The sequence below is a fragment of the Manacus vitellinus genome, unplaced genomic scaffold (assembly GCF_001715985.3).
Source record: "Manacus vitellinus isolate BGI_N305 unplaced genomic scaffold, ASM171598v3 scaffold_3_pilon, whole genome shotgun sequence".
In the NCBI taxonomy this organism is placed as follows: domain Eukaryota; kingdom Metazoa; phylum Chordata; class Aves; order Passeriformes; family Pipridae; genus Manacus; species Manacus vitellinus.
The window spans coordinates 39,737,012-39,749,821 of NW_021940535.1; the positions used below are offsets into that span (position 1 = coordinate 39,737,012).

At 39.7% G+C, this 12,810-nt stretch overlaps 1 protein-coding gene across 1 annotated transcript in view; it reads right to left on the reverse strand.

The window, feature by feature from the left end:
- Positions 1 to 6,161: 6,161 nt before the first annotated feature.
- MKX (mohawk homeobox) overlaps positions 6,162 to 12,810 on the reverse strand; it is a 52,012-nt gene continuing 45,363 nt past the window's right edge. The window contains exons 6-7 of the mRNA XM_029961902.1: positions 8,885 to 8,918; positions 6,162 to 8,776 (exon numbers count right to left, since the gene is read on the reverse strand). Of these exons, the coding sequence (XP_029817762.1) occupies positions 8,590 to 8,776; positions 8,885 to 8,918 (221 nt within the window). The 3' untranslated portion in view covers positions 6,162 to 8,589. The remainder of the gene's footprint in view (positions 8,777 to 8,884; positions 8,919 to 12,810) is intronic.

Genomic DNA, 12,810 nt, shown 5'->3' on the forward strand with positions numbered 1-12,810 from the left:
TTTTTCCTCGCTTTTTTTGCCTGTGGTTTCACTGCCAGTGAAAGGTTGGTGCAAATCTTGGAGCACTCTTGAGTTTTCTAGTTGCTATTACACTGCTCACCAAGAAATACATTTATTATTCCTGTTGCAGTCTCTTTTTAAGAGATGGGGATGCCTTCTTCAGTCTGATACCCTTGCTTTCTCTCGCTTTCTCTATTATTTGTAATCAACATGCATGAACATCACATGGGTTCTTCCATTACCACAGTGGGTGTCTGCTCTCCAAGGCTGGGAAGTACTAGCAAATGCTGTGCTCACTATCTTAATTTTCTGTCTGAATGCAAATTCATTTCAATATCCCAGACTGCAGCAAAAGTCTCACAGTTTCTCTTAAATCTGATGTTTTTTGAAGGCAACAGTACACTGATACAAAAGTGACCAACAGCAAAAGCAGCATTGTGCTTGCTGAAATGATTCAGCATAAAACTAGTACTCTCAAAATGAAGTACTGAAATACAGACTTTTATATCCAAAGGTCATCATGCAAAAGTGCTCTCATTTTCAAGACACTGAGCATTAAAAGTTCTTCCATGTAACTCTGGAGGGTGTATTTTCCCATCCTATACATATTTTTGAGATGGTAAAACCCTTTTTTGTTGTTTTAAAATGGGTTAATATATAAACAAATTAATATAAATAGCCAAAAGGACATTTTTAAAAAGTCAGTAAACACAATTTGGAAACCTCAATATTTTAGTAAGTTTCAATGATTTCTATTTTGGTGTTGATGTCAATCTTTTTTACTATAATTATCTTACATTTTAGGACAACAAAAGTAAATCTGAAAAACTAGACTTCTTCATTAAAAAAAAAAAAAAAAGAATTGGGGATTTGATCATCTCCAAACTTTCTTAAAAGAAATCCAAAGAAATTAAACACAGTTGTCCTGTTCCACAAAATGTTTCCAGTTTGCTGACCTGGCATCTAATTCACAAAGACCTAGCTGAAATACTGCTGACCATTTTTCATGACTACACTGGCTGCCACTGAGCACTTGGAACATTTTAAAATCCGGCCACATATTTTGTGGCCATTTCACAAGATTCCCAAAGTTAAGATTCCCATTTTAAGAGCTGCCCAAAGCATGTACTTCAGTTATACACTCTCACTCCTTCCTATGAATAGAATTTTTCTCTGTATGTGAAGAGAGCAAACAGGAATAGGAAATCTACCATTGAAGAGGAGCCCATCTGTGCAGTCCAGTGAAGGCACTGAAGACCCCAACTTGGTGCCTTTTGTTTGTTGGTCCTCTCTCAACAGGACAGCACAGGGCGGGGCTGCCTTGTGCTGCATCACTTCTGGATTTCTTCTGATTGTGATGAGCACATTCTTTCCAGTTTTCAGGCCTGGTAGAAAAATTCTTTAAAAGGTGCAAGAAAGGAGCTTAAAACCCGTTAGAGTGAAGATTCTCTTCCTCACACCCGTTAGTATGAGGAAGGTCAGGCAGCTTTGCTGAACATTCTCAAGTCACAGGGTAATGAAACACCTTATCCTATGCCTGAACGTGTACATCCACAAATTCCTGGACAGCAAGAAGTCTTTCTTAAAGACACATTTCATGCTTCCTATGTGCTTCAGTGTGCTCCTCAGTTGATGTTGCAAATGAAGGTAGGTAGTCATGGTCTGAGTGCACTAAATTTCTTCGTGGTTTTGGTCCTAATGGCTTGTTTCTTGAGAGTGTGGTTTCTCTTCCTCAACTTTACCTGTGTCAGATTTGGGCATCTGGTCTCAGTAGCTCATTCTCCTGCTGCAGTCAGTGAAGAGGTGGAAGTGCTGCAGGTGATACCTGCTCTGGGACACATGACCGAGATGAAATTTTAAATTATACTTAACATCAGATACCTACAGTTCTTTAAGTGCATCAAACTGAGTGTGCCACTTACAAAACTGCACTTCTCTCTCCTATCATAGCAGCAGGGTGAGACAGTGAGGGACATCTCAAGATGGGACTCCCATCCCATATTCCCCGGTGTTTAGAGCATTCCCAATGAAGAGTCAGCTTTTCTGCTTAGACTAAACTCAGGATGAGGCTTGCCTGGGCTCACACAGGAAGCCTGTAGCAGAAAAGGGCCTGCACTCCAATTCTTCACCAACGATCTTTCTTGTGCTCAAGATAATGTGTCTTTACTGTAAAGAAAGAAATGTCCCTAATTTGTGGTTATTTACAGCACTGTAAATCAGGCACATGCCACAAAGTACCAATAAAAATTGCTTAAAATCAGCCTTAAATAGCTAAACTCTCAACAGCAGCTCATAAAATGAGACTTGGCAGTTCTTAGGTAGTTATGGTTAAATTGACAGTCCTTTTGGGAGTTAAGATAGCCAAAAGCAGTAGTAGTTAGGAGTGAAGTGATAGATGGTAGAGATTGTTGGTTGAAGAGCCTCTATTGCACACCCCTGAAGATTCATATGTTCACTGGCCCTAGACTGGGAGAAGGGAGATACCAGACTTTGTCACTGAACACCAGCTTGAATCATGTATCCTTCACCTGTATGGCCCTAGAAACTGCAAAGCCAGAAGAATGAGCTTTGGCGTGAAGGATTCCATTGCTGCCTGAATGTAACAGGAGACTTTTCAGGCAGGAAGAAAGATAGAAGGACAGTCAAGTCCAAAGCAGGATGAAAGGAAAGTAAAGAAAATCTGGAAAAGGGACCAACACCATGAACAAAAAAAGCCCATCCATAAAGAAACCAGATCTCAGCTCCTTTTAAAAAGTCAGGTGCACAAGTTATATTAGCCTCAAGCCAGGTCTAACTTCCGCTGCCAATAACCACTTCCACTGCCAATAACCCAAGCTGACATAACAGCAACATTAAGGAGGTTTGGGTTTTTTTCTCTGTTGCATTAGGCATTCATGTCTCTTTTCCACTTCTTTTTTTTCTCTTTTTTTTTTTTTCTTCAAGGTACTTGTATTTTAGCCAACCACCTCCCTTCTTGTTAAACAAGAGGAGTTTCAAGATGGGGCCCAAACCTAAACACTGGCTTAGCAACCCAGCACTATGAAAGCTGTGGGTTTGGGTCGCAATTCTGCTGCTAATGAGAATCAAGCGCACCCAGGCACTGGCAAACCAGCTCGTAAAACAGGAGCTCACATCCAGGCTGGATTTGTGTAGCCTCCCTTGCAGTGTGTCAATGCAGCACTTTCATGCAATTCAGCCCTTTGTATCACGCTTCATCTCCCTTTCCTGCCCTAGCTAGCTAGGCTGGCTGGGTGTTTCACCAGAGCAGCTCCCAGCTGTTAACATCCTCCTACACACAACAGCTCAGCCACACAAAGCTGTATTGCTGTCCTCTTTGAAATGCTGCACCAAAGCACAGAGAAATTTGTGGACATTGTGAACAAGTGAAGGCATAGAACAAGCAATGGCCCAAAAGCTGCACAGAAATATTCACGCCATGCTGAGACCAGTCCATGCGCTGCTGGGGACCTTGGTGTAGCAGCTCAGGCTTGATGACAAACTTGGTTACCCAGTTTCTGAACCAGGCTAAGTTTCTGTCCAGATGCCTCAGAGTAGGCATGCACTTCTGTCTGCACTTGGCCATGGAAACACGATTTGGCCCTTCAGAAGTACTTGGATTTGTTAGGTTAGGAGTCTGTAAGAACCCTTTGAGGTGCTTTCTGATTCTCCAAGAGTCTCATAGTTTGTTCACAGTAACACAGGAATGAAAACAGGGGCCTATCATGCTTAAAGCTATCACTGTGACCACTGAACTGGTGCCCACTGGACTTCATAGCTGTTTGTGGAGTACTGGAGGATCTGATATTCTCAGTTTATGCCAAATCTCTATTTTCCTGCAAATAACAGGCCCAGTTTTAAGAAAGCATGGTCACACTGAGTAGGTGCACGCTTGTGTTGGAGTTTTCACAGCAGAATGTGGGGTTTCACAGCAAGAAACGTTGGTATGTGTGAGAAGGTCAACCATGATAGAAGACAGCTGCACCCTTCCCTTTGCCACGCACTAAGGGGGCATCTGGGGCAGCGCCCAGCCCCAGGAGCAGAGACAAGCTTTGCTCTTCTGCTTTTCTCTTGTGGCAGTATAGGGAAAATGGCTCTGCCAGGGTTGCTCTGAGGTCCTCAGAGTTGTTTTGAATGCAGAAATTACGAACAAGACTTGCATAGTCCTAATGGAGGTTGATTTCTGGGAGCTTTTCTGCAACTTTGGAAAGGTGCATGACTAGATATGTTTACTCTCATCTTCAACCCCACACACGGGATTCACCAGCAGACACACCCATCTCGCCCAACCTTTGAAAGCCATGCAGGGGAATATGGCTTGGGACTTTCTCAAGACTGAAAGAAACAGAGGCAATATGGAACCTGAAAGTCTCTGGAAGGATTCATAAAGGAGGATCTGAGCTTGGTGGCTGCAGTCCCACTACTAGGCAGTGCCTTGGTAGGGAGGACACAGTGTGCCCCACTGGCATGCTTCCTGACCAGCTTTGAGTGATTCCTCATGCCAGTATTCACTCACTGTGGTGAAGTAGGAGAGAAGGCAGTTCCCTGGTACTTCAGAGATCCCCAGGGCAGCCACGAATTCCTTTCTCAGGTGCAGGGCTACTTTTTAGTAATGCAGAATGATTCCCACAACTCTCTCCTATTGCTGGGGATGACACAGGGGTACAAAGAAGTACTTTCTGAGCATTAGGAGTGCAGTGAATTCAAGAAGCTCATGATTATTTTTATAATCAAAGATGCTTCCTGTAATAGCATCTCACATTTGGTTCTCACTGATAGATCTTCACTGAGAGCATTGTGGATCTCCACTGATGGCTAGTTCAGGTAGATAAAAATATAATTCATTAAAGTCAGAGAACATAATCAAAATCTATCAGAGTAAAGAGATCATTAAGAAACAGATTTAAGTCCACACAGCCTCTCCCCTAGCCAAAGCTAAATCCATTCTTCCTAGCACAGTACAGACATTCTATGAACCTCCTTTCCCTATCTTCTCCTTCTAGCCCATAGTGCAGTTGTTACTTCATGCACTTGCATGTGGGCATCCAAGTCTAGCTGCCATCCTTAGTCAAATCCCAAGTTAAAACTTAAGCCACCAAGTTATCAAATATCCTCAAAATGGTCTGTGTGTTGTCCTGGGATAGAGTCCCTGCTGGAACTGCTTCACTTGACATACATATTTATACATTAGCCCACCAACAGAGGTTGCAGTTCTTGTATGGTGCTGGAAGAGGAGACTGTAATCCTGATCCCAATGTATGTTCTAACTACTGAATAGAAAATTGGAGCTCTCCTTACTCTCAGTGGTTTATAAGGGGTTGCGAGTCCTCAGCTCTTACCAATGATATGACAGAGTAGATGGGAGTGGATTGAGTTCTTTTTTCATGTCAGACTCAGGTATAAAGTAGATGCCAAGTATCTCAGCATCATTAGTATGTGGGTGCTTTTACACATTCCCAACAGCAAAAGTCAGGCTGTACATATTCCCTCAGGAACTCACATATCAACTGAATATCCAGATCTTCACTGATATCTGGGATGTCCACAGATGTTACAGCAGTGTACAAAGATCACAGATCAGCAGGAAAGAAAACCTGAAAGTGCTGACTGCCTGTCAAACCTTAGCTATCACCCCTCTCATGCAAGCGGAGCAATTTAAGTTAGGAGACCACTTGCACTGGGTTTCTACTATGACCACTGAGCTTCTGGATGGGTTGATTGCATCTCCTTCTCCACAGAGGTTCCACATCCGAGTACCCACACAGGGTAATGTAGGCAAATGTAGTCTGTACTCTCACAAAAACCTAAATGGCCAAAGTCTTTCCCAACTGATGGACCTTCTGCAGTGACTCAGGTCAGTGATTAGATAGGGCTTCCCTCTGCACTCCTCCAGTGCGGAGGATTTATGAGCATCATGCCATGTTGTCATTAGCAGTCACTACCCTAACCTTGCCGCCGTCGTTTTCATCAGGGATGCACTAAACCACTTCACAAAATTGCGTACACAAGGTGTGTTAATCAGAAAACTAATATTTCTGTTTCGTCTTTGTCTATCATGTGCCTGTATCTCAGTATAGAGAAACCCTGACTATTACAGGAATCCAGAAATGCAAATGCCTAAGGACAGATAAATGAATATTTAATTCAAAACAGCAAGATGTTGTTTGCAGTTATTTATTTTACTAAAATGGTTACATATGTTGAAACAAAGAAGAGCAATAGTAATAATGTTTGTTTTTCCAATATCATAAATAATTACTGAGTTTTCATTAGCTGTTGGCTCAGCACTGATCATGACTTTTGTTATTTAAAAAAAGACACACATAATTCATTAGAATTTGTGTTTTCAGAAAACTCTAAAGCAGCAGTAGAAAAAAATAAATTAAAGGAAACGGTAACAAGAAATTAGGCCAAGTATTTCTTAAATTTAAAACCCACTTGATGTGTTATACAGTTATTCTTGTGCTTTGATCATTTGAAAAAAGAACCACTAACAAGTTGTTTATACAATGGCTTGTCTTCTCCAGTTTACTTCAGAGAAGTCCCCAAAAGTACCTTTTTACACGACAAATGTTGTTGTCGTTTATACAGAAAAAAACACTGAATATTTCTAACAGAAAAGTTTGTCAAAACCATGAATTTATTGTCACAAAATATTTAATACCAGAATAACTTATAATAGTATGAACAAAAGTGAAGTATTAACTCTCTGCTATTAGTTATAAACTCACATTATTATGTCAAAATCCAGTAAAGTATCAAAAATTAATATCATGGAATCTTAGACACATAATGATGCAAGTCAGTAAAACATATACTTCAACTGTTCATACAGTCACAACATACATTTCTTGCTTGGCACTTTAAGTCAATGCAAATCAGCAATTTAGAAAACAAAGTAAAAATATATATGTACAAAATATTTTCATATCAAATAATTTTCATTGTACACTAAATAAACCCAACAATGTTATGTTACATCAGGAAGTTTCCTAAGAAGTCACACCAAGGCTGATATTTGCAATGTATCTCCACTATTTTAGTGCAACTGAAACAGCCTCTACTTGGAAGTTAGTTTCATCATTAGCACAGTCCTGCTTCCATTGAAGTGGGAGTTCTGCCATTAAACTCAGCAGGAGCAGAACTAAAGTCTCATCTTGTTCATTGATGGCTCACCAAAAAGAGAAACAAGGAAAGGGATAACTAGGAAAAAACCTGACAGGATACCCACAGGAAAAAATCTAAATCCTAGCAACAATCAGCTCTTTTCCAGTTTTCTATAACCGATTCAGTATAAATTGGTTTTGGCTTTGCCACTGTTTATTCAAGCACTGTAAACCTCATTAGACTATTGTTATATGCTTTAAGAATAACCTGTACAACTCCAAATAAAATTTAAAAATAAACCTGGTTTTATGCTAGTTATTACACTCAATAGCAGTCAACTTTAGAGACATGACATTTAACACATGGTTTAGTATCTTCTTAAAATGTTTCTGCCTTAAACGCTGAGATTTTTCAACATTTCAGTTCCCACTGTGATTCTACCTTGGGCGTTGATAGTTTATATTACAGATTTTTCTCACTGAAATATGAAATGTCAATCAACTGTCCTCATTTATGCAGTACATACAAAATAAAAACGTTTAAACCACATTAAAGAAATATGTTCCACCATGGAAACATTTTCAAATTCCATTGCAAATAATAAATGGCACTATAGATTTGGTTTTGTACAAGAAGAAAAAAATCAATTTTACTTCTATCAAAATTTCAGTAAGTCACTAGTAAAGCTTTAAAATTATAGAAATTTGACTTGAATTTATAGCTAGTCTGGCTAACACCTTCTCAACTAGAAATCTTTAATGAGTAACACAGTTGGGTGCATAAGTTCAAAAGAATCTGAACAATTAACTTATTTCCTAAATTTTTGTGTTCTAGAGTATTGCACTTTTCAAAGGAATGATTTTGGTATTTTAATATACTGCATATACAGGTAAGAAACATGCATAACAACCTCATTGTCACTTTGACAAAACATACTGTACAATTTTTATAACACTGTTGATTAAAAAAAGAGAGAATGATGTAACAATTTCATTAAGACTCATCAATTTGTACAAGTCAAATAAGCACAACTCTCCAGGGCCTTCAGCAGTAATGTGTTTAGCCCTCGGCTGCTTAAGCCCACTTGGAATAATATACAAAGTTTAAGCATTATGGCATTGTCATTTTGAGGCATAACACTGTTGTACTATGCCCACGTTATAGCTTATTTTTTCAAAGCAAGGCACTTACTGTAATAGCAATGCAAACATCTTATGCGCACTTTGATTAACATAAAATAAGTTAATGTTTTGATAAAAACAGTTTTTTTATAATTTACATGCCTTTTATAGAAGCAATTGAACACTTCATTTAATACAATGGAAACGTCTGAGTCAGAAGGGACCCTAATTTTTTTAACTGACCATCCTATAAAAGGGGACCTATTTTCCACATTTGCCTCATATCTGTGAATCTGATTTTGCTGAAAACCAATCTTGTGAGGAAAATGTCCATTTGACATAAAAAAGAAAAAGGACCCATCTCTCAAAACTGCTGAACTAATGGCACTTTAACAGTCTTTACTTCTGATATATGTGATGATTTCTGAATGATGCAGCTGGTAGTTCCCTGCAGTTTATCCTTCCCCTGGGCAAGGTTCGTTAGGGCCATAGCTGCGTTGATCTCCTTCCAGTATGTTTCATCTTTGCTGGTTCCTTTTCTGTTAGCTGCACTAGATTCAAGCAATAACAAATATTTACACATACAGCTTACATAGCTACATGATATCAGGAAAACCATAAGAACAGCAATCATTTTGGAAAACTGTGAAGTCCCTTACCTTTCACACTTATTTGGTCCATTCTCCAGATTTTCTGAAAACAGGAAAAAAAAGTCTATTTTATTTTAATAGTTTTAAAGAAAAGAACGTTCAGGGAACAGGCATATTGAAAAAGGACCCAAGATTTATTAAAAAACTGATACCAGATTTAAAATAAAATTTTGCTTTGACACATAAAAAGGACAATGGTCTAGTAACCAAGGTGGTAGTGGATCAAGGGTTGGACTTGATGATCTCGGAGGTCCTTTCCAACCCGGCTGATTCTGTGATTCTATGGCAAGCTTCATGCAAGCATCTGCCTGGGGAAAGCTACACTGAGCTTGGAGCAGGGCATATGCCAACCAAAAATGCTGTGGAGAGGTTCCCAAGACATGACTTTACAAAAACAGGCTTTTGTGAAGCAGAACATCACTAAACCTCACTGTGAACCAGAACTGCACTGGTAGAACTGGTACTGAACCTTGTCCAGCATATCCCACACAGACTGTGTCGAGAAAAAAGTTATCTTGGCAATAGTGAGAATAAAGCTGGTCTTGAAGGTTCACCTACATTTTGCAGGGTGATAAAGCAGTTTTTAAAAACATAAATCCCAGGGACATAAGGAATTGCAAAATCTAAAAATAAAAATCAGCTTCACTGCCCTTCAGTGAATGCCTTCTTGTATGCACTAAAAATAGGACTCTCACCCATGCACACATGATGTGTGTGGGTTTTAATGTGCCCCTCGCCCAGGCTGCGCCTCAGTCCCAGAGGCAGCCTGAGAAGGATACAAGTAACAAGCACACCTTGGTGTGTTAACCCGTGAAGGTTAACAGCCTTCAGACGAAATTGCATCACAGGCACAAGCTACATTTTCTCATCAAGAGTAACATTTGTTCATTCATTAAATCCTCACATCGCAGAGAAGCCAGAAATATTTAGCAGGCAGAAATGCCTAAGCTTTATTCAGTAGGTTTGCTATCCTGACACAGAAATACATTATAGAGGAACAAGAAGCTGATGCCCAACTGCAATATGCAGGAAAACAAGTCAAACGAAAGGAACAGCAACAGCATGAGCACTCATGGCTACAAGACCCCAAAAGCCTCTAAATACAGCATAAATCTCATAAAGTAATGCACATCTTTATGAGATCAGATTCCCAGCTACAAATCAATGTTACTGCTAGATTTCCATTAGATTATTAATTAAAAGTTGATCTTGTCCTTAAACAGAGCTTCCAGTGGAATAGGTGCCAAAGCACATGGCATCCCTTGGTCACCTTCCACTTATGAGCAACCTTGCCCACCACAGCCAGCAGTCCCATTGTCTTATACAGCCAATAACTCAGCCCAGCCACACTGCCCAGCACATGCAGGTGACCACTGGAGACCGCAGTCTCACCAAAGAAATGCAGGGAGGCCACCTGTAATTTCAGAGGTCAGCTGTTTGCCAAGCTGTTTGGCTTAGCAGGCTTCCATGCTTTTGCAAAACAGCTTTATAAAAAAAATGTTCACAGGTGACCAAAGTTTAAGTTTTGTTTAAAAGCACACACCTTAAATCAGTATCTCTTAAGCATTCCTAGATCAATGCTTGAATGGGATTCAAAAAGGGGAAGTCGAATCTATGCAGAGGACAACAAACAAAGGAAAAAAGAAACCTTTCATCCAGGAAGAGGTACTGAATGACACCAAAAGTCTTCTTCTTAACACTGTACTTGGCTACAAAGAATTTTTCAGCCCTGCTTCATTGTTTTTTAATTAGAGACAATTTTCAAGGAAAGGTTTGGACTGAATAGGTCAGTAGGCATAGAAATGGAAATGACATGTAATAGAGAACATCACTGCCAGAGCAAACCTAGATATAAATATACCTCTCTCCAGCATCTGTCAGTTTCTTTCACTGTTGGAAAATATTTCCTATGAACAAAAAAATTGCTTGTACAAACTTCTGAGGAAAGTAGGTGTGAATGGTGACACACATTCCAATTCCAGCATTTATTTGAAGGAGTATTTGCAAATATTTTTTACTGGTGTTTAGCCAGCTCTCAATGAAAGCTGCCTGCCTATGGTATATAAAAGCAGTAGAAAAACTAAAAAATAAAATCCAGAAGGAAAGAGCTGCCCATTCTTTAACTTTGCTGAAGATGTTTCCTGAATGACAAGTCTTTTCTTATTCCATTCAGATTTTACATTTTTTCAAATAAATAACTTATATCAAAGAAACTCAAAACTGAGTTACAATAAAACCATCATTGATAATTTGCAAAGCTCTTGCTAATAACTGCTGTAAAAGCATATTAGTACAATGAAGTCTGAAAATCCATCATTTCGAAGCACAGGTCCCCTTTTTCTTGCCAAAAATTCTTTTCTGTTATACCAAACCTGTGACAGCATACCCCAGTTTGCACTACCATAGCATGCAAGCAGCTCACATCTGTCTGAGAGAGACAAAAACCATTCCTTATGCGCTCCTTGACATCTTGCCAGCCAAACCAACCTGATCCAACTCAAAGCAAAAGTGGGGTTCACCTCACATGCCATGAAACTGCCATCTAAGTCATGCATCTTTACCCAGGCTACTTGTCCAGGCTCCATTCATAAACAACAGAGATGTCCCCTAAGAAGTGGTTTCAGTCTATTTATCTAACACCGCAGTCCAACATCCCTGAATGCTGCTGCAAAGCCAGATCACTAAGCAAGACCTCTTCTGTGGCCACTCCTCACACATTTTCCCTTTGGACAGTATTATCATTCATGTGAATATGCTATGAACTGGGTGAGAGAGGACCACATCTCTCCTTTGGATATTTAGTACATCCATAACCCATATCTGTATTTGTATATAGATATTTAGTACACTGGTAGTATAACTACAGCCTTAATGGTTTAGCTCAGCCTGGAAGAAAGGCAATCTGGTCATGTCTGGCTCTCCAGCCACCAGAGAAAGAATATAGATGACAAAATTTTATCAAATTTATAACAATAACAAAAAAAGTGAATCTTACCTAACATTCCCAACATTTTGCTTTTTGTTCACATTTTGTAATCTATCTGGTCTACCCTCAACTACTAATTAAAACTTTTGATAATTAAAGCTTCTGATATTTGACGTATCTGCACAAGAATTGCAAAGTATATTTCAACTGTAAAAGCAACACTTCGGTGAGATTGTTTCATGACAATAATCAAAGAACAACATTCTCAAAATGGAAAGTGTTCAGTTTCTTGACCATCACACAACATGCTCCTAGATTTCTTCTCTGAAGCAATGAGGAAATGGCGCTGGGGCTGGGTAACTTCTCTGGAAATGGTGACAGAAGGAATGGAAAAATGATGCAGCATACTGAATCTCACTGAGCAGCCTCCACTAAGGACTCACCCCAGAGCAAGTGCTGATGGGCACTTAACTCATGGGCCCTCTCTCAGCACACCAGAAGCAGCACTTCATAGGAGGTACCAAGCATGCACCACAGCTGTCATATGCCACCAAGCGCTCATACGCCTTAGGTGGCAGCCACCTCTGCTCTCTTCTGAAGGAGTGTCACCATCTCACTTGGATCAAGGCAGGCTGTCACACAAAACCCTACACACTTGTCAAGCTTAGATCAGTGTGTCAAATGGCTCCAGGGAAGGCCAATGCTGATGAATCATTGTATTTCACACTGTTCTCAAGACTTATTCGAAAGGGTAAACAATGGCATTTATGCTACTACATACATACATAAATACAACTCAACAGCATAAAACCGGCCAGCACAAATAACCTTCCTGAACAAACTAAGTTGTGTTCAATAGCATATTTATTAACTGAAACCCAAAAGAAGCTGCTGCTGAAGGTGTTTTGTTTTGTCTCAGAAAGGATTATGCTTCTTGTCAAAGGACGTTTATAGGCTTTCAGCATATACTGAGATCCTACAGTAAATCTACTTAATGTTAAACATCAGA